The 19,729-nt window shown below is 43.6% G+C and overlaps 5 protein-coding genes across 9 annotated transcripts; 1 reads left to right on the top strand and 4 right to left on the bottom strand.

Annotated features, from left to right (window-relative positions):
- Nucleotides 1–300: 300 nt before the first annotated feature.
- On the top strand, nt 301–1,646 carry mix23 (mitochondrial matrix import factor 23). The gene is made up of 5 exons (XM_076138104.1): nt 301–397; nt 725–850; nt 946–1,092; nt 1,204–1,263; nt 1,343–1,646. The coding sequence occupies exons 1-5, from the start codon at nt 347–349 to the stop codon at nt 1,391–1,393; spliced, it is 435 nt and encodes a 144-aa protein (XP_075994219.1). The 5' UTR covers nt 301–346; the 3' UTR covers nt 1,394–1,646.
- Nucleotides 1,647–5,706: 4,060 nt separating this feature from the next.
- LOC142988813 (cystatin-B-like) lies at nt 5,707–6,545 on the bottom strand. The gene is made up of 3 exons (XM_076138091.1): nt 6,377–6,545; nt 6,181–6,285; nt 5,707–6,100 (listed from the first exon to the last, which is right to left on the bottom strand). The coding sequence occupies exons 1-3, from the start codon at nt 6,464–6,466 to the stop codon at nt 5,918–5,920; spliced, it is 378 nt and encodes a 125-aa protein (XP_075994206.1). The 5' UTR covers nt 6,467–6,545; the 3' UTR covers nt 5,707–5,917.
- A 1,684-nt stretch (nt 6,546–8,229) lies between these two features.
- Nucleotides 8,230–13,014, bottom strand: LOC142988814 (cystatin-B-like). 5 transcript variants are annotated; one of them, XM_076138093.1, is made up of 3 exons: nt 8,927–9,085; nt 8,731–8,832; nt 8,230–8,634 (listed from the first exon to the last, which is right to left on the bottom strand). In XM_076138093.1, exons 1-3 carry the CDS (start codon nt 9,011–9,013, stop codon nt 8,506–8,508), a joined length of 318 nt encoding a protein of 105 aa, XP_075994208.1. In that variant the 5' UTR covers nt 9,014–9,085; the 3' UTR covers nt 8,230–8,505. The 5 variants fall into 5 exon arrangements, with proteins under 5 accessions (XP_075994208.1, XP_075994211.1, XP_075994209.1 ...); XM_076138096.1 differs by lacking the exon at nt 8,927–9,085 and adding an exon at nt 12,843–13,014 and having other exon boundaries at nt 8,328–8,634; XM_076138094.1 differs by lacking the exons at nt 8,230–8,634; nt 8,731–8,832; nt 8,927–9,085 and adding exons at nt 10,479–10,880; nt 10,977–11,078; nt 12,843–13,012.
- Nucleotides 13,015–13,719: 705 nt separating this feature from the next.
- LOC142988752 (cystatin-B-like) lies at nt 13,720–15,336 on the bottom strand. The gene is made up of 3 exons (XM_076137989.1): nt 15,177–15,336; nt 14,981–15,082; nt 13,720–14,884 (listed from the first exon to the last, which is right to left on the bottom strand). Exons 1-3 carry the CDS (start codon nt 15,258–15,260, stop codon nt 14,756–14,758), a joined length of 315 nt encoding a protein of 104 aa, XP_075994104.1. The 5' UTR covers nt 15,261–15,336; the 3' UTR covers nt 13,720–14,755.
- Nucleotides 15,337–16,053: 717 nt separating this feature from the next.
- On the bottom strand, nt 16,054–17,234 carry LOC142988753 (cystatin-B-like). Its single transcript, XM_076137990.1, has 3 exons — nt 17,083–17,234; nt 16,887–16,988; nt 16,054–16,790 (listed from the first exon to the last, which is right to left on the bottom strand). The coding sequence occupies exons 1-3, from the start codon at nt 17,164–17,166 to the stop codon at nt 16,620–16,622; spliced, it is 357 nt and encodes a 118-aa protein (XP_075994105.1). The 5' UTR covers nt 17,167–17,234; the 3' UTR covers nt 16,054–16,619.
- Nucleotides 17,235–19,729: the final 2,495 nt, after the last annotated feature.

Below are 19,729 nucleotides of genomic sequence, written 5' to 3'. Positions count from 1 at the left end.
ATGTTTTGGGGAATTTCGATACAGAACAGATTGCCTCATCTCAGGTCACTCCTTCATCCATTAACTACTTCAATTAGTAAATTACTGTCCTGCCCGTTGCCCCACTAAGTTGTATAGTAGCTCTGCATTTAATTGCTTATTGTCAAGTAGTAAAACTCCCCTTTTCTAGTACGAACATTAAAGTAGAAATAGACAAATGCAGCGTTTATTTTGAGGGACTTTCACGTCAGGAAGACAAGGGGTGGGGGTTGAAATCATTATTAAAGCATTTCACTCAGGCGCTCTCTTAACCTGTCACCTCCTGCCTGCTTGCCTGCCTGCCCTGTAGAGGACCCCGCAAGCCAATATGGCGGCGACCGGTGGAACTTTAAACTGTGAGGACTTCTCAATGTTTCAGGTAAATGTAACGTAAATGGCGTTGACGCGACACTGGACGTGCGGGAGCGGAAAAAACGGAGCCCAAGCCCGTTTCCGGAGCAGAATGCGCCGCTTTTCTTCCATGTAACCTTCCGAATGAACAGCTCGTCTCTGATTGGATAACAATCAGCTTGACATAACTCACAAGGATTCACATGACAACAAACTTAAACGTTTAGAAACAGATGAGACCTTCAAGAACACTCACATTTCACCAGAATTCTCAGCTCTCAAATGTTAAATGTGCCTTGTTTTCTTGTATGGAGAAGTATAAGTGTTTTGGTTCTGGTTCTGGTTGGTTTCCCAGGAGGTTCTGAAGGCGATGCGCACCATAGATGACCGCATCGTTCACTCCCTCAACACCACCGTGCCCACTGTCTCCTTCTCAGGCAAAGTGGACGCCACACAGACATGCAAACAGCTGTACGAGTCAGTGAGTGTCACCACCCCCAAACGCAGCCACTGAAAGCAACACAACCTGTCATGTGTACTCACAAACCTTCTCTCCGCTTCTCCTCGTGAGCCCAGATGATGGAGGCCCACCTAAGCAGGGATAAAGCCATCAAGGCCTGCATAGCCCAAACGTCGTCGGCGGTGGGATGTCTGCGGGAGGAAAGAGCGAAAGACGGAGACAATCTGGCGCTTATCAAACAGCTCAGGAAGCAGCAGACCAATGTAATGATGTAATGTTTAATACCAGATGATGATGATGCGGCACAAAATGATTTCTTGATGTTTGGTCTTCAGTTTAAAGTCTTTAATGCTGCGTTGTGTTCTTGTTTCCAGCTAAAGCTCATGCAGTCGGAGTTGAACGTTGAAGAAGTCGTCAACGATAGAAGTCTGAAGGTACGACGCCGACTTTCAGCGTGTTGTCGCCTCTGCCGCCGCGTCTACGTCACTTATTCTACTTTCTCCCTCTGCTCAGGTGTTCAGTGAAAGGTGCAGGATCCACTACACGCCCCCTAAGGTGAAGTGAGGGAGGGACGGGGGGGCCACGCCGCCACCCGAGGGCCCAGATCCAGACTGGAGCTGAAACTGTGACCTGCCGATCCTTCGCCACCAATGAAGCTTGAAGCCGTCATGATTCCATTGTGACCATTATGATGCATTACCACCTTTGTTAACCAGACACTTGTGTGATTCTTTCATGACAAACAAATGTACAAAATGGATTTTTTAACTATACAATTAAATGTTTTCAAATAAAAGTCAACTGGCTGCGACTTGAATTCAAAGTAAATCAATATGAGCCACGCTGGTTAATCCACCGCATCGGAGAACTCACGTGTGTATAACCGGGTCAACAGGGTCAAGTTCAACCGGCAAACCATCAGTGTCTCAGGTCTTGATTGGTTATTGATCGTCAAGTCTGAAGTCTGATGATGGCGAGTGTTGACAAGAAGGTGTTTCCTGGTTGGAAATCGGCAGCAGCAACTTTCCAAACTTTTAACAAGAATTGATTCCTCCTCTGAACATTGTGAACGTGCAAGGTTCAGGAAGGTGCAGACCAAGGTAATGTTCGGTTTTAACACTAGAAGGCGTCAAAGACAGTGAGACGAACAGGCAAGACAAGCAGAGAGGTCAGAGTTCACTGCTCACCTCTCTTTGTCGCTGAGGTTTGCAGTGAGTTGAGCTTTCTGTACTTAAGAGCCAGGAAGAGTTCAGTTCTGTCTGCCAGTGTGCTTTTCTGTTTCTGTACTACATTTAAGAATGAACAAGTATGGTTTGGCACAGTCAGAAACTACAACACCACTTCAACTCTCTGCCTGGATTCTGTTTTTAACTACAGGAGCACCACACACAAGCTAAACCGTACAAAACATGAGCTTACTAGTATATTTTCTTAAGAATCTTGGTCATCATTATCCAGCTTGTGAACTAAACCTGTTGAACCAGAATGTTGTACCACATGTAGGCACAAACACCTGATACACTGCCAGTGCAAAAGGTGAAGGTGTGGTTCTGTGGAAGAGCAAACGTGCATACTTAGCTTACAATTATTCTAATTGAAATGTGCAGTTATTATAATTATGTATATATATAGACCCACGATGGGAGGAAGCTTCTTCAGCATCAGGTCTCATTTCTGGATAGAAAATAATGCAAAACTGCTTGTAGCTCCTGATGAACAGTGTGTCTGTGGTTCAGCTGCACCCTGACATCTGAAGCACCAGCAGAGAAGAAGACACAGGCATGTTTGTCAAAAAACTGTTAATCATTCTGCAATCACACCGAGTGCCAAGTTTCACCTATCAACATTCAAGTTTGTTTCAGGTCACATGCTCAGCAATTACAAAAGCAGTCAATATTCTGAAGTCTCAGGCCTCCAGCATGGCTGCAGGGCAAGAGTTCAACGGTATTATGGCCTGAGGGCTTTTGAAGGAAAAAAACATTCTTCAAAGCTTAGGGAAGTTATTAAGTGATTATCTACCGTGTTCTTTAATTCAAAAAGCATGATTAAGTTTGGGTAAACATGAATTCACTTTGTACTACACTTGAACACCTTAGAGTGACATTGTGGGTGTTATGGGTTTAAGGGTAAACCCCACTTGAGTTTGTCTGTTGACTTAAAGTGATGTCATCAGGTGAAAGAGTTCAGGAGTTGGACACCGAGTGAGCGACTGGATGTCTTACTGTACAATAGGCACAAATCTATCTTAGACGTATTTGTTATCTGAACCTCCACAAAAATCAATCCTGATCCTTGAGCTCGTCATCTGACGGTAGCAAAGAAGACTTGTTTGTTTTCACGGCTTTTGCGTTTTAAAAATCAAGTCCCACTGAACAAGAATGACACCTGGAAAAGTGAAATTGGATACATGTTTTAATTCATCTTGTCAAGAATTGATTTATCATAATGTATTGGCTGTTGTATGAATAGAAGCAGAGTATTACATTAGAACAACATAATGGGGTCGTCGCGGCTCATGGATTCTTTCAGACCTCTCAGAAACGCATGTCCTCTCATCGTTTTATAGACAGACAGATGAACATAATGTCTTCCTCCTACATGGACCTGCAAGGAATAAAGAGGAACGTTTGAGCACAGATGGATTTAAATGGAATGTTGAAGGTCTTGTTGGCTCAGAAGGATCTGCGTTCCATCTTCCATGAAGACATTACCTTAATAAAGAGCAGTGTTCCATTCACAGTCTGAATCCTGAAGCTTTTGGCAGTGAAAACCTTATAGGACCTTCCAGCTATTTGCTCTGCAGATGCCTTCACCTGGGAAAATGGAAAAGTAGGTAACTTTGCAATGCATGCGATTTGCAATTCACAGCAAATCCCATGCAATTGTCATTTAACTTGCACCCCCTCATATCACACACACACACAAACATTACAGAGGGGGGCAGCAGTTGGGGGTTCGGTGCCTTGCTCACGTGCACCTCGGCAGTGCTCTGGAGGCAAACTGACAACTCACCAGCTACCAGTCTGCTTACTTGGTCCACACCGGGGACTTGAACCGGCGACCCTCCGATTCCCAGCTGTCCACCCGGCAGACTGAGCTACTGCCAAAAGTCTATTCTGCTCACTTACCTGATCACAGAGCTTCTGCACGTCTTTATCAGCAACTTGTTCAGGAGAGAAGAATCCAATAGTAATCATAATGGGGTTACTGACAGAAAGGAGCAAAGTCAGCCAGCTGATGAGATGGAGCTTAAACATGCTCTTTTGGACTGTATGTAGATATGCAATGTCAACGCAATACTCAAAACACCACAGGTACCGACAGATCGCTATGAAAACAAGAAGGGTCACACCTAGATAACTGACTATTGGTTAAATGACAGAACACACAGGAGGAGACTAGAACAGACAGGCCACACCCATCTGTGAAACGCAAACATACCAGTCATGGGACAGAAGATGGGATAACTAAATACAGGAACAAGATTAGGATTCAGGGTAATAAGAGGAAAAATGAGGGGGAAACTAAAGACCAGAGCAAATGGACAAAATGTAAAACTGGTGTCAGCGAGGGGCACACAGGAGCCAACAAAGGCAGTTAAGATAACAGCAAAAGAACAAAAAAACAGAACAGAACAAACAGATCAACACCATAGTGACAACAGCTGAATTGACTAGAATAACCAGAGAACACAAACGGCACAGACAAGACCAGGGCGTGAAAGAGACATAGTGACATAGATCACGTACACAAACCACAACCGGGACCACAGTCACAAGGAGTACGTGACCAAAAAGGGAACCAGGGAACACGAGACATGGAACAGGCAGGGCAACATCACAGACTGACAAGCAGGGCGCTGAGAAACAAGGAGTATAAATACACCTGGAGTGAGGAGGAAATGAGGATTAGGTGAGGGGAAGATGGAATAAAGGGGAAGTAAACAGACACAGGTGAAACCAATGAGACAATCAAGGAACGCAAGGGCAGGAAGTCCAGGCACACGAAACACAACGGGAAACGATTACAGAATAAAACAGGAAGTGAATACAGCTGACACCAACACATGATCATGACAACGTGATGGAATATCACATGAAACAATAAAGAGAAAGTTGGGATTCGTGTTAAACAAAGAACTCCACCCCATACAAACCACACTGAATGTAGAATATCACCATGGCGATTCACTGATAGGGGGCCCTTGGGTGGTTCCTTCTTCTCCCTGTCAACTCAAACTCAACGAGAATCCACGTCACCAACCAGTACCTGCAGGACTTTGGTGAGCCTGTAAATGAAGCAATCGATCGGCCTCACACAGACACACACACACACAAACACACACACCGCCTGCAGCATCTTCTCATTTCAGATCGGCAGTTTGAAAATTCGACGACAACGCTCAATAAAGTAAAACGATTGGCGCCATGTAATATTTCCTGTTTATCAAGATCAAACGGTGATGTGATTGGCTTCGCTCTCGCAGAGTGTGAATCCTGCCTGAAGTGTTTTGCCTAATACATGCACAAATACAGTGATGCATTTGTGATACATATTCCCAAACATCACCACTACCTGAAACACGTCCAGCTCTCAGAGCCTTGAGCGCTTCTGGAACATCAAAGTTATAATGGCTGAGCTGGACAGACTAGAACAGAACTATACCATCATACAGGAAGCTGAACTCTGTGCTCTGTGTTGTCCTGGGCCCTCTGGAGAATGCGGTGGAGGGAAGAACGTCCAACAGAACACCTGTCATTCCCAGTGTCATCACCCTGTACAACCGGTCCTACAACTAACACCTGTCTGCTTTTACACATCCATGTCACTTAATCCATTCTATAATTACCCAAATAATGACCTCACCACCATTCATATCTTAGGTATCCATTGAGACTTTATTAGGTAAGATCAGAATTTTTCAATCAACTACATACAATTTAGATTATTCTTAAGACTTACAGCTATTGAACGAATCAACAGTAGTAACACACCCAAACACTTAATTCAATGCAAATGATCATATGCGTCACCGTGGTTACCATTTCTGTTTAGGGTCGAGTAAGTTGAGTATAAAACAGCAGAGCTTCAGGGATCATCATCACCTGGAACATAGTCATCCTCATCGTACATGATGTTTTTGGTGGCATCAAAGCATTCAAGCTTGTCAGCCACTTTCTTGCCTTCCAGCACACCGTCCAGGTCCACACATTCTCCATCCGGCCCTTTGAAGACACGCAGGTGGAGGAAATCATCTGCACCAACCTGGACCTGCAGGGATCAGACAGGAGCTAGAAATCCAAGTTCAAAATGTGACTCAGATCTGTTTGGTTGCATCTTTCCTGTCTTACCTGGATGTAGAGGTATGTTCCGAATGAAGTTTGCTGATTTGCTTGGCTCTTGGCAGTGAAAACCTCATAGGATTTACCTGTTGTGCCCTCTGCGCTGGGTCTTACCTGAATGTGAATGAGATGAGTTACTGAAACACAAATCAACTCAGAAGGAACATAAGAAAGAAGAGCAGCAGCATTCCATTCTTCCATCCACCTCTTCACAGATGTTTTTGGTTTCCTCGGTTGCATCCTCTGTCGCGGAAATTTCCCCGCAACTCGCCACATACTCTTCTTCACCTAGCATTTTTACGTCACATACACTCAAAGTTACACACTCGTAGAAACAATGTGCGAGTCACGGAAGTTCAGGTAATCAAATAGATGCTCCAGGACGTAATATGACTCTGGTTTGGAGCGTACCATCAAGCAAAGGGGAGATGGTTCTTTGCCAAATAAACTAATTAATGTGGCGCTGTCTAAAATATGTTCCAATTTCAATCTCACAAAGTAGTTTAAAGGTAAATAACCGTATTTGATTCACTTATAATAGAGCAATCGCATGATTATATGTGAATCAACCAATGTGGGGACAGTGCGATAATCAGGGTCGTGCGGCGAGGGGTCGACAATTAAAACCCTAATTAATTATTTAAAAAAAATAATAATAATAATAAAATAAAATAATATAACTAGTTGTCCACTGATATGTGTTATAAATGTGATTTCTGCAGGATTCCAATTGTTTTCCGGTCAAAATCGTTGAAGTTCCGTATTTCTTGTCCAAATCCAATGTGAGGCAGCGACCAAATGAGCTCACCTCGATTGCGCAATCCCTCACAAACTGGATCGAGCGCGTGCCTGTTGCTACCTCTCTGTATGTCACCAATATAATGTTTGTAGACACCTTTATTCATTATTTATGCCTTCTCTCTCCATAATCTAGGTTTGGTTTTTCACGTGTATGTGTGTGTGGGACATATTTCGTCGTACTGATCTGACGGAAACCTGCACTGACAGAAAGGTGAGGAAGACAGTACCTCTGTCTCACTGAGGGGGGCGTTGTTCTGCGGTTTGCATTATACAAGCAAATTCATTAAAAACACCGCGACTAAGAATGATGTGCTCTTATACTTCTGCTGCTACAAATGTAATGAATGTAAAGTGCCTTGAGATAACTAGAGATAAGATAAGTATCTTGAAAGAGTATCTTAAAAAGTTAAGTCTTTAGTTTCCTATCTTTCCTCACGAATATAAATGTAATCTAGGCTTAGAGACATTGTTTATTTATTCTACCTTCATCTTCCCTAGCTGAAGACTCTGCCTGTAGCTTCCAGAATCACAAGGACTCCTACTTTCTGTCGTGTTCTTCATTTATCCAACACAAATTAAGTACTTTGACTTTGTTCTGTCGCAGTAATATTGTCAGTATTAAAACAAATATTGGAAAAGAATACGTAGATTCGACTTCAGGTTGTTTTTTTCTTTTGATTGAAAGTTGGCAAAGGATTGCAGATGGGTGCAGAAGTCTTTTTAGTGGCCTTCTGACATACAGCTGGTATGTCAGATTCATCAGCGTCCAAACAAGTTACAGTTAAAGAAGTTTTGGTTGTTTGTTTGGGGAAAGGTCCAAGTCTGAAGCATCTCCATGACACGATCACAGCTATCAGCCAGCAAGTACTAAATCAATGCACTTAATTTGCCTCATTAATCAGCTTTGTCCAGCTGTCAGACGCTTGGGCACCTCTGGAACTTCTAAGTTACAAAGGCTGAGCTGAACAAACTAACACAGAGCTAAACCACCGTCAGGAAAGCTGTCATTCCCAGTGACATAACCCTCGACAACCAGTCCTAAAAGTAACAATTATCTGCTTTTACACAAAAACGGCCCTTAATCAAGTGTTTCTACATTGCATCTTTATAGCGTTTATTGCACTCAGTCAGTATCTATGGCACTTGCATAACCAGTTTCTGTGACTTACGCAGTCTTTTGCCTGTGTTTGTCAAGACATGATTGCAGCTATAACAAATGATTTCCATAGTAATGACATCACCACCATACAAATCTTATTTATCCATTGGTACTTTATTAGTTAAGCTCAGTATCGTTCTGTCAACTGCACACAAATTAGACTCTTTGTCAAATAATTACAGGATGAAGTCTTCCCACAACTGCAGCTGTTTTAGGAATGGACGGTAGTAAAAAAAATGGATTTACTGATGGCCAAAACACACCAAAACACTTGATTCAGTGCAAATGATCATATGCATCACCATGGTTACCATTTCTGTTTAGGAAACTGGACGTTGACACAGTGTTAAGTTACAGCACGCGACCTGCTGCTTTTAAAAGTATGTGATCAGCGAATCGAGGCTCATGCCCTCCAGCACACCAACCAGTACCATAGCTGATCCTAGATGGGGGAGGGTTCTGAAGACTTTCAAGTGGACGTGATCTTCTCCACCAACATGGACCTGCAGGGTGAAGAGAGGAGAGATGAGACAGTTAGACATCCAAGTTCAAGCTGTGGCTCACATCTGATTGTTGTTGTTGCATCTCTCCAGTCTGACCTTGATGAAGAAGTTAGTCCCAGCCACAACCTGTGAGGTGTAGATCTTGGCTGTGAAAACATTGTAGGTGTTGCCGGTTCTGTCCTCTACTGTGTGTTTCATCTGAGAGTGAATGAGATGACAGTGAATCTAACTGAAACACACTCAGAAAGAACATGACGTGATAAGAGCAGTAGTATTCCATGATTCCACCCACCTCATCACAGATGTCCTGAATTTCCTTGTTCGCCGGTTCTGGCACACAGGTTCCGCCACACATTATGCTGGGGGAGCTTTCTGACATGTTGATGCTTTCTTTCGACGCTCAGAGACAACGATAGAAAGACTGTGCGAGTCGTGGAAGTTCAGTGCATTATTATTTGTTTCTGTATGTCATGACTCTGTTTTGGAGCGTACCATCAAGAAAGGCAGGGGGGTGGTTTCTTCTTCAAATTATGCCACAATCCAGTAAAAACAACGAATTAAGTCGGCGCTGACCCAAATATGCGTCCTAAACGTAACAATTCCTGACTATCAATCTCACAAAGTAATACAAAGGTAGATAAACACATTTAATTGTGAGACTGTTCCGCCATCACCCCTCAATATGGGGATAGTTTGGTCAATCTGAGGCGCGACTGTTCATGCCTGTCGACACAAGTCAAAATTCAAACAAAAAAGCATCTTAAAAGAGTATATTAAAAAGTGAAATCTGAAGTTTTCTCACAAATACAAATGTTATTTTGGCGCTGAGACATCTTGGGCATGAGACATGAATCACTTTTGCAGGGAGATTTTGTAGATTTCTTCATCCATGTGGGAAGGTTCCAAACATGGCGCGACTTGATACATATTCCCAAACATCATCACTACCTGAAACACGTCCAGCTCTCAAAGCTTTGAGTGCTTCAGGAACATCAAAGTTATAATGGCTGAGCTGGACAGACTAGAACAGAACTATACCATCATCCTGGAAGCTGAACTCTGTGCTCTGTGTTGTCCTGGGCCCTCACCCAGTGCCATCACCCTGTACAACCAGTCCTACAACTAACACCTGTCTGCTTTTACACATCCATGTCACTTAATCAATTCTATAATTACCCAAATAATGACCTCGCCACCATTCATATCTTAGGTATCCATTGGGACTTTATTAGGTAAGATCAGAATTTTTCAATCAACTACATACAATTGAGATTATTCTTGATTGAATCAACAGTAGTATCAAACCCAAACACTTAATTCAATGCAAATGATCATATGCGTCACCATGGTAACCATTTCTGTTTAGGGCCGAGTAAGTTGAGCATAAGCTTCAGGGATCATCATCAGCTGGTACATAGTCATCCTCATCGTACATGATGTTTTTGGTGGCATCAAAGCATTCAAGCTTGTCAGCCAGTTTCTTGCCTTCCAGCACACCGTCCAGGTCCACACATTCTCCATCCGGCCCTTTGAAGACACGCGGGTGGAGGTAATCATCTTCACCAACATGGACCTGCAGGGATCGCTGGCCGCCCTAGTGCCCCCCCCCCCCCCCCCCCCCCCCCCCACCAGCCACTTGACCTTCCATCACTCACACTATTGGGCACTTGCCATTTGCTGGCGGGTGCGCGGATAGTGTGCCGGCGCACTCAGCGGCACACTCAGCGATGCGCTCACCGTTGCACTCACCAGTGAACTCACTCACCACCCACCCCGACGACGTGATTGCAGCTATAACAAATGATTTCCATAGTAATGACATCACCACCATACAAATCTTAGTGATCCGTTGGTACTTTATTAGTTAAGCTCAGAATTGTTCTGTCCACTACATACAAATTAGATTCTTTTTCAAATAATTACAGGATGAAGTCCTTCCACACCTGCAGCTGTTTTAGGAATGGACGGTAGTAAAAAAAATGGATTTACTGATGGCCAAAACACACCAAAACACTTGATTCAGTGCAAATGATCATATGCTTCACCATGGTTACCATTTCTGTTTAGGAAACTGGACGTTGACACAGTGTTAAGTTACAGCACGCGACCTGCTGCTTTTAAAAGTATGTGATCGGCTCATCGTGGCTCATGCCCTCCAGCACACCAACCAGTTTCACAGCTGATCCTTGATGGGGGAGAGGTCTGTAGACACGCAGGTGGACGTGATCTTCTCCACCAACATGGACCTGCAGGGTGAAGAGAGGAGAGATGAGACAGTTAGACATCCAAGTTCAAGCTGTGGCTCACATCTGATTGTTGTTGTTGCATCTCTCCAGTGTCACCTTGATGAAGTAGTTAGTCCCAGCCACAGTCTGTGAGGCGTAGGTCTTGGCTTTGAAAACATTGTAGGTCTTGCCGGTTTCGTCCTCTACTTTGGGTTTCATCTGAGAGTGAATGAGATGACAGTGAATCTAACTGAAACACACTCAGAAAGAACATGACGTGATAAGAGCAGTAGTATTCCATGATTCCACCCACCTCATCACAGATGTCCTGAATTTCCTTGTTCGCCGGTTCTGTCGCAGAGATTCCCCCATACTCCCTCCAGCCAGACATGTTGATGCTTTCTTTCAACACTCAAAGACAACGATAGAAAGATTGTGCGAGTCGCGAGAGTTCAGTGAGTTTGGCACCATGTATTATTTCCTGTTTATCAAGATCAAAAGGTGATGCGATTGGTTCTCGTTCACGCTGAGTGTGAATCCTGCCTGAAGTGTTATAAATACAGTGCATTTGTGATACATATTCCCAAATATCATCACTACCTGAAACACATCAAGCTCTCAGAGCCTTGAGCGCTTCCGGAACATCAAAGTTATAATGGCTGAGCTGGACAGACTAGAACAGAACTAGTTGTTTTTTTCTTTTGATTGACAGTTGGCACAGGATTACAAAAGGGTGCAGAAGTCCTTTTAATGGCTGTCCTCTACAACTGGTACGTCAGCTTCATCAGCGTCCAAACAAGTTACAGTTAAAGACGTTTTGGTTGTTTGTTTGGGGAAAGGTCCAAGTCTGAAGCATCTCCATGACACAACCACAGCTATCAGCAAGTAGTACTTAATCAATGCACTTCATTTGCCTCATTAATCAGCTTTGTCCAGCTGTCAGACGCTTGGGCACCTCTGGAACTTCTAAGTTACAAAGGCTGAGCTGAACAAACTAACACAGAGCTAAACCACCGTCAGGAAAGCTGTCATTCCCGGTGCCATAACCCTCAACAACCAGTCCTAAAAGTAACAATTATCTGCTTTTACACAAAAACGGCCCTTAATCAAGTGTTTCTACATTGCATCTTTGTTTTATTTGTAGCGTTTATTGCACTCAGTCAGTATCTATGGCACTTGCATAACCAGTTTCGGTGGCTTACGCAGTCTTTTGCCTGTGTTTGTCAGGACATGATTGCAGCTATGACAAATGATTTCCATAGTAATGACATCACCACCATACAAATCTTAGTTATCCATTGGTACTTTATTAGTTAAGCTCAGAATTGTTCTGTCAAATACATACAAATTAGATTCTTTTTCAAATAATTACAGGATGAAGTCTTCCCTGCAGCTGTTTTAGGAATGGACGTAGTAAAAAAAATGGATTTACTGATGGACAAAACACACCAAAACACTTGATTCAGTGCAAATGATCATATGCTTCACCATGGTTACCCTTTCTGTTTAGGAAACTGGATATTTACACTGTGTTAAGTCACAGCACGCAACATACTGCTGATCGAAGTATGCGATCGGCTCATCCCGGCTCATGCCCTCCAGCACACCATGCAGTTCAAAAGCTGATCCTTGATGGGGGAGAGGTCTGAAGACTCGCAGGTGGACGTGATCTTCTCCACCAACATGGACCTGCAAGGTGAAGAGAGGAGAGATGAGACAGTTAGACATCCAAGTTCAAGCTGTGGCTCACATCTGATTGTTGTTGTTGCATCTCTCCAGTGTCACCTTGATGAAGAAGTTAGTCCCAGCCACAACCTGTGAGGTGTGGGTCTTGGCTTTGAAAACATTGTAGGTCTTGCCGGTTCTGCCCTCTACTTTGGGTTTCATCTGATAGAGTGAATGAGATGACAGTGAATCTAACTGAAACACACTCAGAAAGAACATGACGTGATAAGCGCAGTAGTATTCCATGATTCCACCCACCTCATCACAGATGTCCTGAACTTCCTTGTTCGCCGGTTCTGGCGCACGGGTTCCGCCACACATCATGGGGGGGCTTTCTGACATGTTGATGCTTTCTTGCGACGCTCAGAGACAACGATAGAAAGACTGTGCGAGTCGCGGAAGTTCAGTGCATTATTATTTGTTTCGGTATGTCACATGACTCTGTTTTGGAGCGTACCATAATGAAAGGCAGGGGGGTGGTGTCTTCGTCAAATTATGGAGCAATCCAGTAAAAACAACAAATTAAGTCGGCGCTGACCCAAATACGCGTCCTAAATGTAACAATTCCTGACTATCAATCTCACAAAGTAATACAAAGGTAGATAAACACATTTAATTGTGAGACTGCTCCGCCATCACCCCTCAATATAGGGATAGTTTGGTCAGTCTGAGGCGCGACTGTGGGCGAGTTCATGCCTGTCGACACAAGTTAAAATTCAAACAAAAAAGCATCTTAAAAGAGTATATTAAAAAGTGAAATCTGAAGTTTTCTCACAAATACAAATGTTATTTTGGCGCTGAGACATCGTGGGCGTGAGACATGTGGGAAGGTTCCAAACATGACGCGACTTGATACATATTCCCAAACATCATCACTACCTGAAACACGTCCAGCTCTCAAAGCTTTGAGTGCTTCAGGAACATCAAAGTTATAATGGCTGAGCTGGACAGACTAGAACAGAACTATACCATCATCCTGGAAGCTGAACTCTGTGCTCTGTGTTGTCCTGGGCCCTCACCCAGTGCCATCACCCTGTACAACCAGTCCTACAACTAACACCTGTCTGCTTTTACACATCCATGTCACTTAATCAATTCTATAATTACCCAAATAATGACCTCGCCACCATTCATATCTTAGGTATCCATTGGGACTTTATTAGGTAAGATCAGAATTTTTCAATCAACTACATACAATTGAGATTATTCTTGATTGAATCAACAGTAGTATCAAACCCAAACACTTAATTCAATGCAAATGATCATATGCGTCACCATGGTAACCATTTCTGTTTAGGGCCGAGTAAGTTGAGCATAAGCTTCAGGGATCATCATCAGCTGGTACATAGTCATCCTCATCGTACATGATGTTTTTGGTGGCATCAAAGCATTCAAGCTTGTCAGCCAGTTTCTTGCCTTCCAGCACACCGTCCAGGTCCACACATTCTCCATCCGGCCCTTTGAAGACACGCGGGTGGAGGTAATCATCTTCACCAACATGGACCTGCAGGGATCGCTGGCCGCCCTAGTGCCCCCCCCCCCCACCAGCCACTTGACCTTCCATCACTCACACTATTGGGCACTTGCCATTTGCTGGCAGGTGCGCCGATAGTGTGCCGGCGCACTCAGCGGCACACTCACCAATGCACTCACCGTTGCACTCACCAATGAACTCACTCACCACCCACCCCGACGACGTGATTGCAGCTATAACAAATGATTTCCATAGTAATGACATCACCACCATACAAATCTTAGTGATCCGTTGGTACTTTATTAGTTAAGCTCAGAATTGTTCTGTCCACTACATACAAATTAGATTCTTTTTCAAATAATTACAGGATGAAGTCTTCCCACACCTGCAGCTGTTTTAGGAATGGACGGTAGTAAAAAAAAATGGATTTACTGATGGCCAAAACACACCAAAACACTTGATTCAGTGCAAATTACATTACATTACCACCCTTCGCAGAGGGGGGAGCAATTGAGGGTTCAGTGCCAGGGGCACCTCGGCAGGGGCTCGAACCGGCGACCCTCCGGTTCCCAAGCGGAAGCACTACCCACTGAGCCACTGCCTCCCAAATGATCATATGCTTCACCATGGTTACCATTTCTGTTTAGGAAACTGGACGTTGACACAGTGTTAAGTTACAGCACGCAACATGCTGCTTTTAAAAGTATGTGATCAGCGAATCGAGGCTCATGCCCTCCAGCACACCAACCAGTTTCACAGCTGATCCTTGATGGGGGAGAGGTCTGTAGACACGCAGGTGGACGTGATCTTCTCCACCAACATGGACCTGCAGGGTGAAGAGAGGAGAGATGAGACAGTTAGACATCCAAGTTCAAGCTGTGGCTCACATCTGATTGTTGTTGTTGCATCTCTCCAGTGTCACCTTGATGAAGTAGTTAGTCCCAGCCACAGTCTGTGAGGCGTAGGTCTTGGCTTTGAAAACATTGTAGGTCTTGCCGGTTTCGTCCTCTACTTTGGGTTTCATCTGAGAGTGAATGAGATGACAGTGAATCTAACTGAAACACACTCAGAAAGAACATGACGTGATAAGAGCAGTAGTATTCCATGATTCCACCCACCTCATCACAGATGTCCTGAACTTCCTTGTTCGCCGGTTCTGGCGCACGGATTCCGCCACACATCATGGGGGGGCTTTCTGACATGTTGATGCTTTCTTGCGACGCTCAGAGACAACGATAGAAAGACTGTGCGAGTCGCGGAAGTTCAGTGCATTATTATTTGTTTCGGTATGTCACATGACTCTGTTTTGGAGCGTACCATAATGAAAGGCAGGGGGGTGGTGTCTTCGTCAAATTATGGAGCAATCCAGTAAAAACAACAAATTAAGTCGGCGCTGACCCAAATACGCGTCCTAAATGTAACAATTCCTGACTATCAATCTCACAAAGTAATACAAAGGTAGATAAACACATTTAATTGTGAGACTGCTCCGCCATCACCCCTCAATATAGGGATAGTTTGGTCAGTCTGAGGCGCGACTGTGGGCGAGTTCATGCCTGTCGACACAAGTTAAAATTCAAACAAAAAAGCATCTTAAAAGAGTATATTAAAAAGTGAAATCTGAAGTTTTCTCACAAATACAAATGTTATTTTGGCGCTGAGACATCGTGGGCGTGAGACATGTGGGAAGGTTCCAAACATGACGCGACTTGATACATATTCCCAAACATCATCACTACCTGAAACACGTCCAGCTCTCAAAGCTTTGAGTGCTTCAGGAACATCAAAGTTATAATGGCTGAGCTGGACAGACTAGAACAGAACTATACCATCATCCTGGAAGCTGAACTCTGTGCTCTGTGTTGTCCTGGGCCCTCACCCAGTGCCATCACCCTGTACAACCAGTCCTACAGCTAACACCTGTCTGCTTTTACACATCCATGTCACTTAATCAATTCTATAATTACCCAAATAATGACCTCGCCACCATTCATATCTTAGGTATCCATTGGGACTTTATTAGGTAAGATCAGAATTTTTCAATCAACTACATACAATTGAGATTATTCTTGATTGAATCAACAGTAGTATCAAACCCAAACACTTAATTCAATGCAAATGATCATATGCGTCACCATGGTAACCATTTCTGTTTAGGGCCGAGTAAGTTGAGCATAAGCTTCAGGGATCATCATCAGCTGGTACATAGTCATCCTCATCGTACATTGTGTTTTTGGTGGCATCAAAGCATTCAAGCTTGTCAGCCAGTTTCTTGCCTTCCAGCACACCGTCCAGGTCCACACATTCTCCATCCGGCCCTTTGAAGACACGCGGGTGGAGGCAATCATCTGGTACTTTATTAGTTAAGCTCAGAATTGTTCTGTCAAATACATACAAATTAGATTCTTTTTCAAATAATTACAGGATGAAGTCCTTCCACACCTGCAGCTGTTTTAGGAATGGACGTAGTAAGAAAAATGAATTTACTGATGGACAAAACACACCAAAACACTTGATTCAGTGCAAATGATCATATGCTTCACCATGGTTACCCTTTCTGTTTAGGAAACTGGATATTTGTCACAGCACGCGACATGCTGCTGATCGAAGTATACGATCGGATCATCCCGGCTCATGCCCTCCAGCACACCATGCAGTTCAAAAGCTGATCCGTAACAGGGGAGAGCTCTGAAGACTCGCAGGTGGACGTGATCTTCTCCACCAACATGGACCTGCAGGGTGAAGAGAGGAGAGATGAGACAGTTAGACATCCAAGTTCAAGCTGTGGCTCACATCTGATTGTTGTTGTTGCATCTCTCCAGTCTCACCTTGATGAAGAAGTTAGTCCCAGCCACAACTTGTGAGGTGTAGATCTTGGCTTTGAAAACATTGTAGGTCTTGCCGGTTCTGTCTTCTACTTTGGGTTTCATCTGAGAGTGAATGAGATGACAGTAAATCTAACTGAAACACACTCAGAAAGAACATGATGTGATAAGCGCAGTAGTATTCCATGATTCCACCCACCTCATCACAGATGTCCTGAACTTCCTTGTTCGCCGGTTCTGGCGCACGGGTTCCGCCACACATCATGGGGGGGCTTTCTGACATGTTGATGCTTTCTTTAGACGTTCAGAGACAACGATAGAAAGACTGTGTGAGTCGCGGAAGTTCAGTGCCTTTTTATTTGTTTCGGTATGTCACATGACTCCCCTGAGACATGAATCACTTTCCACGGAGATTTTGTAGATTTCTTCATCCATGTGGGAAGGTTCCAGACATGAGTCAGAGTCACACCATGAACTGGTTACAATTTGCTTAGGAGTCCAATTTTTTCTTTTCATGTATCTGCCCTGCTGTTACAAATATTTGGAGAATCATTCACCAGAACAGAGGAAAAGGAGGCCAACATAGCTGTAAAATGTTACAGCTGGAAACAGGACAGGAAGTCAACATTACAGCAAGATTTACAGGATACATTTGCAGAACAAATGGAGTGGCCCTCAAATCATTCTATAATTATGTGAAGTATACATGTGAAGTATACTTTTCTCATCCACAAACCTCTTTTCCCTTTTAAAAACAAATGCAGATAAGATAAGATAAGAGATAAGATCTTATTGTTAAGATCTTATTCTTGTACAACAGGGCTGAGGGCAGAGGTCACTGAGCGAGTCATTGTCAATTATGCATCCTTTTCCTCCTCCTCCTCCTCCTCCTCCTCCTCCTCCTCCTTCTCTCTGTCACCAGCTCAAAGGAATCAAGATTAACCCCCAGGATGAACCCAGTCTTCCTTATTGATCCTGTTGGTGTCTGCTGACCTCAACAAAACCCATGAGTTGCATTTACAGAAAGATCATTTGCTCACCTTTGTTGTTGATATGTAAATCAAAGCCTTTGCACTTGAGCTTCTGGGCCCTTGGGTACAGTATGTGTCCATTTTTCATGGGCATCGTTGACTGTATGCGTTGCTGTCATCTACTGGTCATTTACAGAACTACGACATTATTGTGGTTACAAAATAACATCGACAATACAGAATGTCCACTGAACTGATTGCAATCTCATGCAATCTTCAGTGAGGACTTTCTTTTCTCAATACATTCTCTCTTTCCTCTCCACCATATCACAGCACGGGCAGCAGTCACAGTCAACCAACCTTATTATGGCTTTCAGTTAAGAATCTCACACAATGACAAAAATAATCTAATATGGATAAATTGACTCCTTCTGCCTTTTCCCAAAATTCCACTCCTTCATTCATCCCAGCTGTTCATTAAATCCCAGCCCTGTATCGGTCCTGACATGTGGGTCATAGCCCTATATGTGCTCATCTATTGATTGTTCAATTTAATCCAGCCATTCAATTTCCCGGTCTGGAACCTGTACGGGTCCCACGAAACAACCTGGTTTTCCAACTGTGAAGGAATGAAATGAATTGTGTGTGTGTGCGTGTGTGTGTGTGTGTGTGTGTGTGTGTGTGTGTGTGCCACATTGGCATAGAGACACCACAGAAGCAGCCAGATCCACGATCCAATCTAAAGCCCTCCTACAAACAATACTCCACAGAATTAAAAAGCTATCAGCGTCGGTGAGGTGTTGTCTGAAAGGAGTGTGAGTGTCAGAGTGTGTGTGCGTGTGTCAGAGATGAAGGAATGACAGCCTCAAAAACAGCAACGACATTAAAGTAGTAACTGTTGGCCAGCTATTTAGTAAACGTTCTATATCCAAAGCAGAACCTGCAACTTGGGAACATTACCAGTAGATTATGTAAGACAATAACCATATGGAACACAATGAGGACATCTGCTGGCAGCTGTCTGCTATTGGTCGGATATCAGTAACCAGAAGGTAGACATCATTAGTGAGAAGCAGATGAAACGACACACTCATTTCCACACACATATTTGTGGCGCTTAACTTGATGTGATGTGATTAATCAGATCAGAGATGATGCTAACACTCGTGCTTGTAGTTTAGTCAATCTTCCACTGGAGCAGTTCAGAGAAAACTCAGGGGAAAGCAATATAGTGTTTGTGTGAAAGAAGAACAAATTTGATTGATACTACTTTGTATGGCAAGAGTGTGAAGCAATTCCAAAGCTCTGCATGTGCAAAAAATGTGCAGGCTGTAGATGCAGTTTGTTCAGTTTGGGGTCATTAGAGTGAGTGCTGAAAAAGATTGAGTTTAGCATAATAAGGGCGCAGCAAATGTATTTCCCCACAATAGCTGAAGAGTGGAAGGAATGCAGATGGGAAAGAACTCCCCTCCTGAGAAGCTGCATGCAATAGTCCTCCATTTGAAACTGTGTGATGATAGAAAAGCCGCTTGCACTGACCGGTACAACGCCAAAGCCGGAGAAGCTGCCAAAGAAACAGCAGCATGCAATGATGTTTCTTACTGTAAAGCCCAGAAAGAGGATAAATCATAGCAGGATGGTCATCGACATGGGAGATGATTGCAAAATAGGTCAGATTCAAGACTCCAGTGTGTGTTGGGTGGAGTGTAAAACCTGGAACAGCAATTAAAAGATAAGAGATAAGAGTTTTAGATAGAGGAAATTGTTCCTGATAGGACAGTGTAATGAATTTATAAGATGCAGTTAGATCAAAGATTTATTTTTCTGAATAAACAACCCGGCTGGATGGAAACGCTGGGGATTCAGAGTCAGAAG

The sequence above is a fragment of the Genypterus blacodes genome, unplaced genomic scaffold, assembly GCF_046128005.1.
Source record: "Genypterus blacodes isolate CSIRO-AG114 ecotype Tasmania unplaced genomic scaffold, CSIRO-AGI_Gbla_v1 ptg000348l_1, whole genome shotgun sequence".
In the NCBI taxonomy this organism is placed as follows: domain Eukaryota; kingdom Metazoa; phylum Chordata; class Actinopteri; order Ophidiiformes; family Ophidiidae; genus Genypterus; species Genypterus blacodes.
The sequence above is the reverse complement of the archived record's forward strand: the minus strand, read 5'-3'. Positions and strand labels throughout refer to the sequence as shown.

Excerpts from the sequence above, each read along its gene's own strand:
- mix23 (XM_076138104.1), top strand. The coding sequence starts at position 347 with ATGGCGGCGACCGGTGGAACTTTAAACTGTGAGGACTTCTCAATGTTT. Across the intron at positions 398-724 it reads AGGACTTCTCAATGTTTCAG|GAGGTTCTGAAGGCGATGCG; the intron begins GTAAATGTAACG and ends TTGGTTTCCCAG. Across the intron at positions 1,264-1,342 it reads TCAACGATAGAAGTCTGAAG|GTGTTCAGTGAAAGGTGCAG; the intron begins GTACGACGCCGA and ends CCCTCTGCTCAG.
- LOC142988814 (XM_076138092.1), bottom strand. The coding sequence starts at position 12,926 with ATGTCAGAAAGCCCCCCCATGATGTGTGGCGGAACCCGTGCGCCAGAA. Across the intron at positions 12,747-12,842 it reads TTCAGGACATCTGTGATGAG|ATGAAACCCAAAGTAGAGGG; the intron begins GTGGGTGGAATC and ends TCACTCTATCAG. Across the intron at positions 12,549-12,644 it reads GGACTAACTTCTTCATCAAG|GTCCATGTTGGTGGAGAAGA; the intron begins GTGACACTGGAG and ends TTCACCTTGCAG.
- LOC142988813 (XM_076138091.1), bottom strand. The coding sequence starts at position 6,466 with ATGCTAGGTGAAGAAGAGTATGTGGCGAGTTGCGGGGAAATTTCCGCG. Across the intron at positions 6,286-6,376 it reads CCAAAAACATCTGTGAAGAG|GTAAGACCCAGCGCAGAGGG; the intron begins GTGGATGGAAGA and ends ATTCACATTCAG. Across the intron at positions 6,101-6,180 it reads GAACATACCTCTACATCCAG|GTCCAGGTTGGTGCAGATGA; the intron begins GTAAGACAGGAA and ends TGATCCCTGCAG.
- LOC142988752 (XM_076137989.1), bottom strand. The coding sequence starts at position 15,260 with ATGTCAGAAAGCCCCCCCATGATGTGTGGCGGAATCCGTGCGCCAGAA. Across the intron at positions 15,083-15,176 it reads TTCAGGACATCTGTGATGAG|ATGAAACCCAAAGTAGAGGA; the intron begins GTGGGTGGAATC and ends ATTCACTCTCAG. Across the intron at positions 14,885-14,980 it reads GGACTAACTACTTCATCAAG|GTCCATGTTGGTGGAGAAGA; the intron begins GTGACACTGGAG and ends TTCACCCTGCAG.
- LOC142988753 (XM_076137990.1), bottom strand. The coding sequence starts at position 17,166 with ATGTCAGAAAGCCCCCCCATGATGTGTGGCGGAACCCGTGCGCCAGAA. Across the intron at positions 16,989-17,082 it reads TTCAGGACATCTGTGATGAG|ATGAAACCCAAAGTAGAAGA; the intron begins GTGGGTGGAATC and ends ATTCACTCTCAG. Across the intron at positions 16,791-16,886 it reads GGACTAACTTCTTCATCAAG|GTCCATGTTGGTGGAGAAGA; the intron begins GTGAGACTGGAG and ends TTCACCCTGCAG.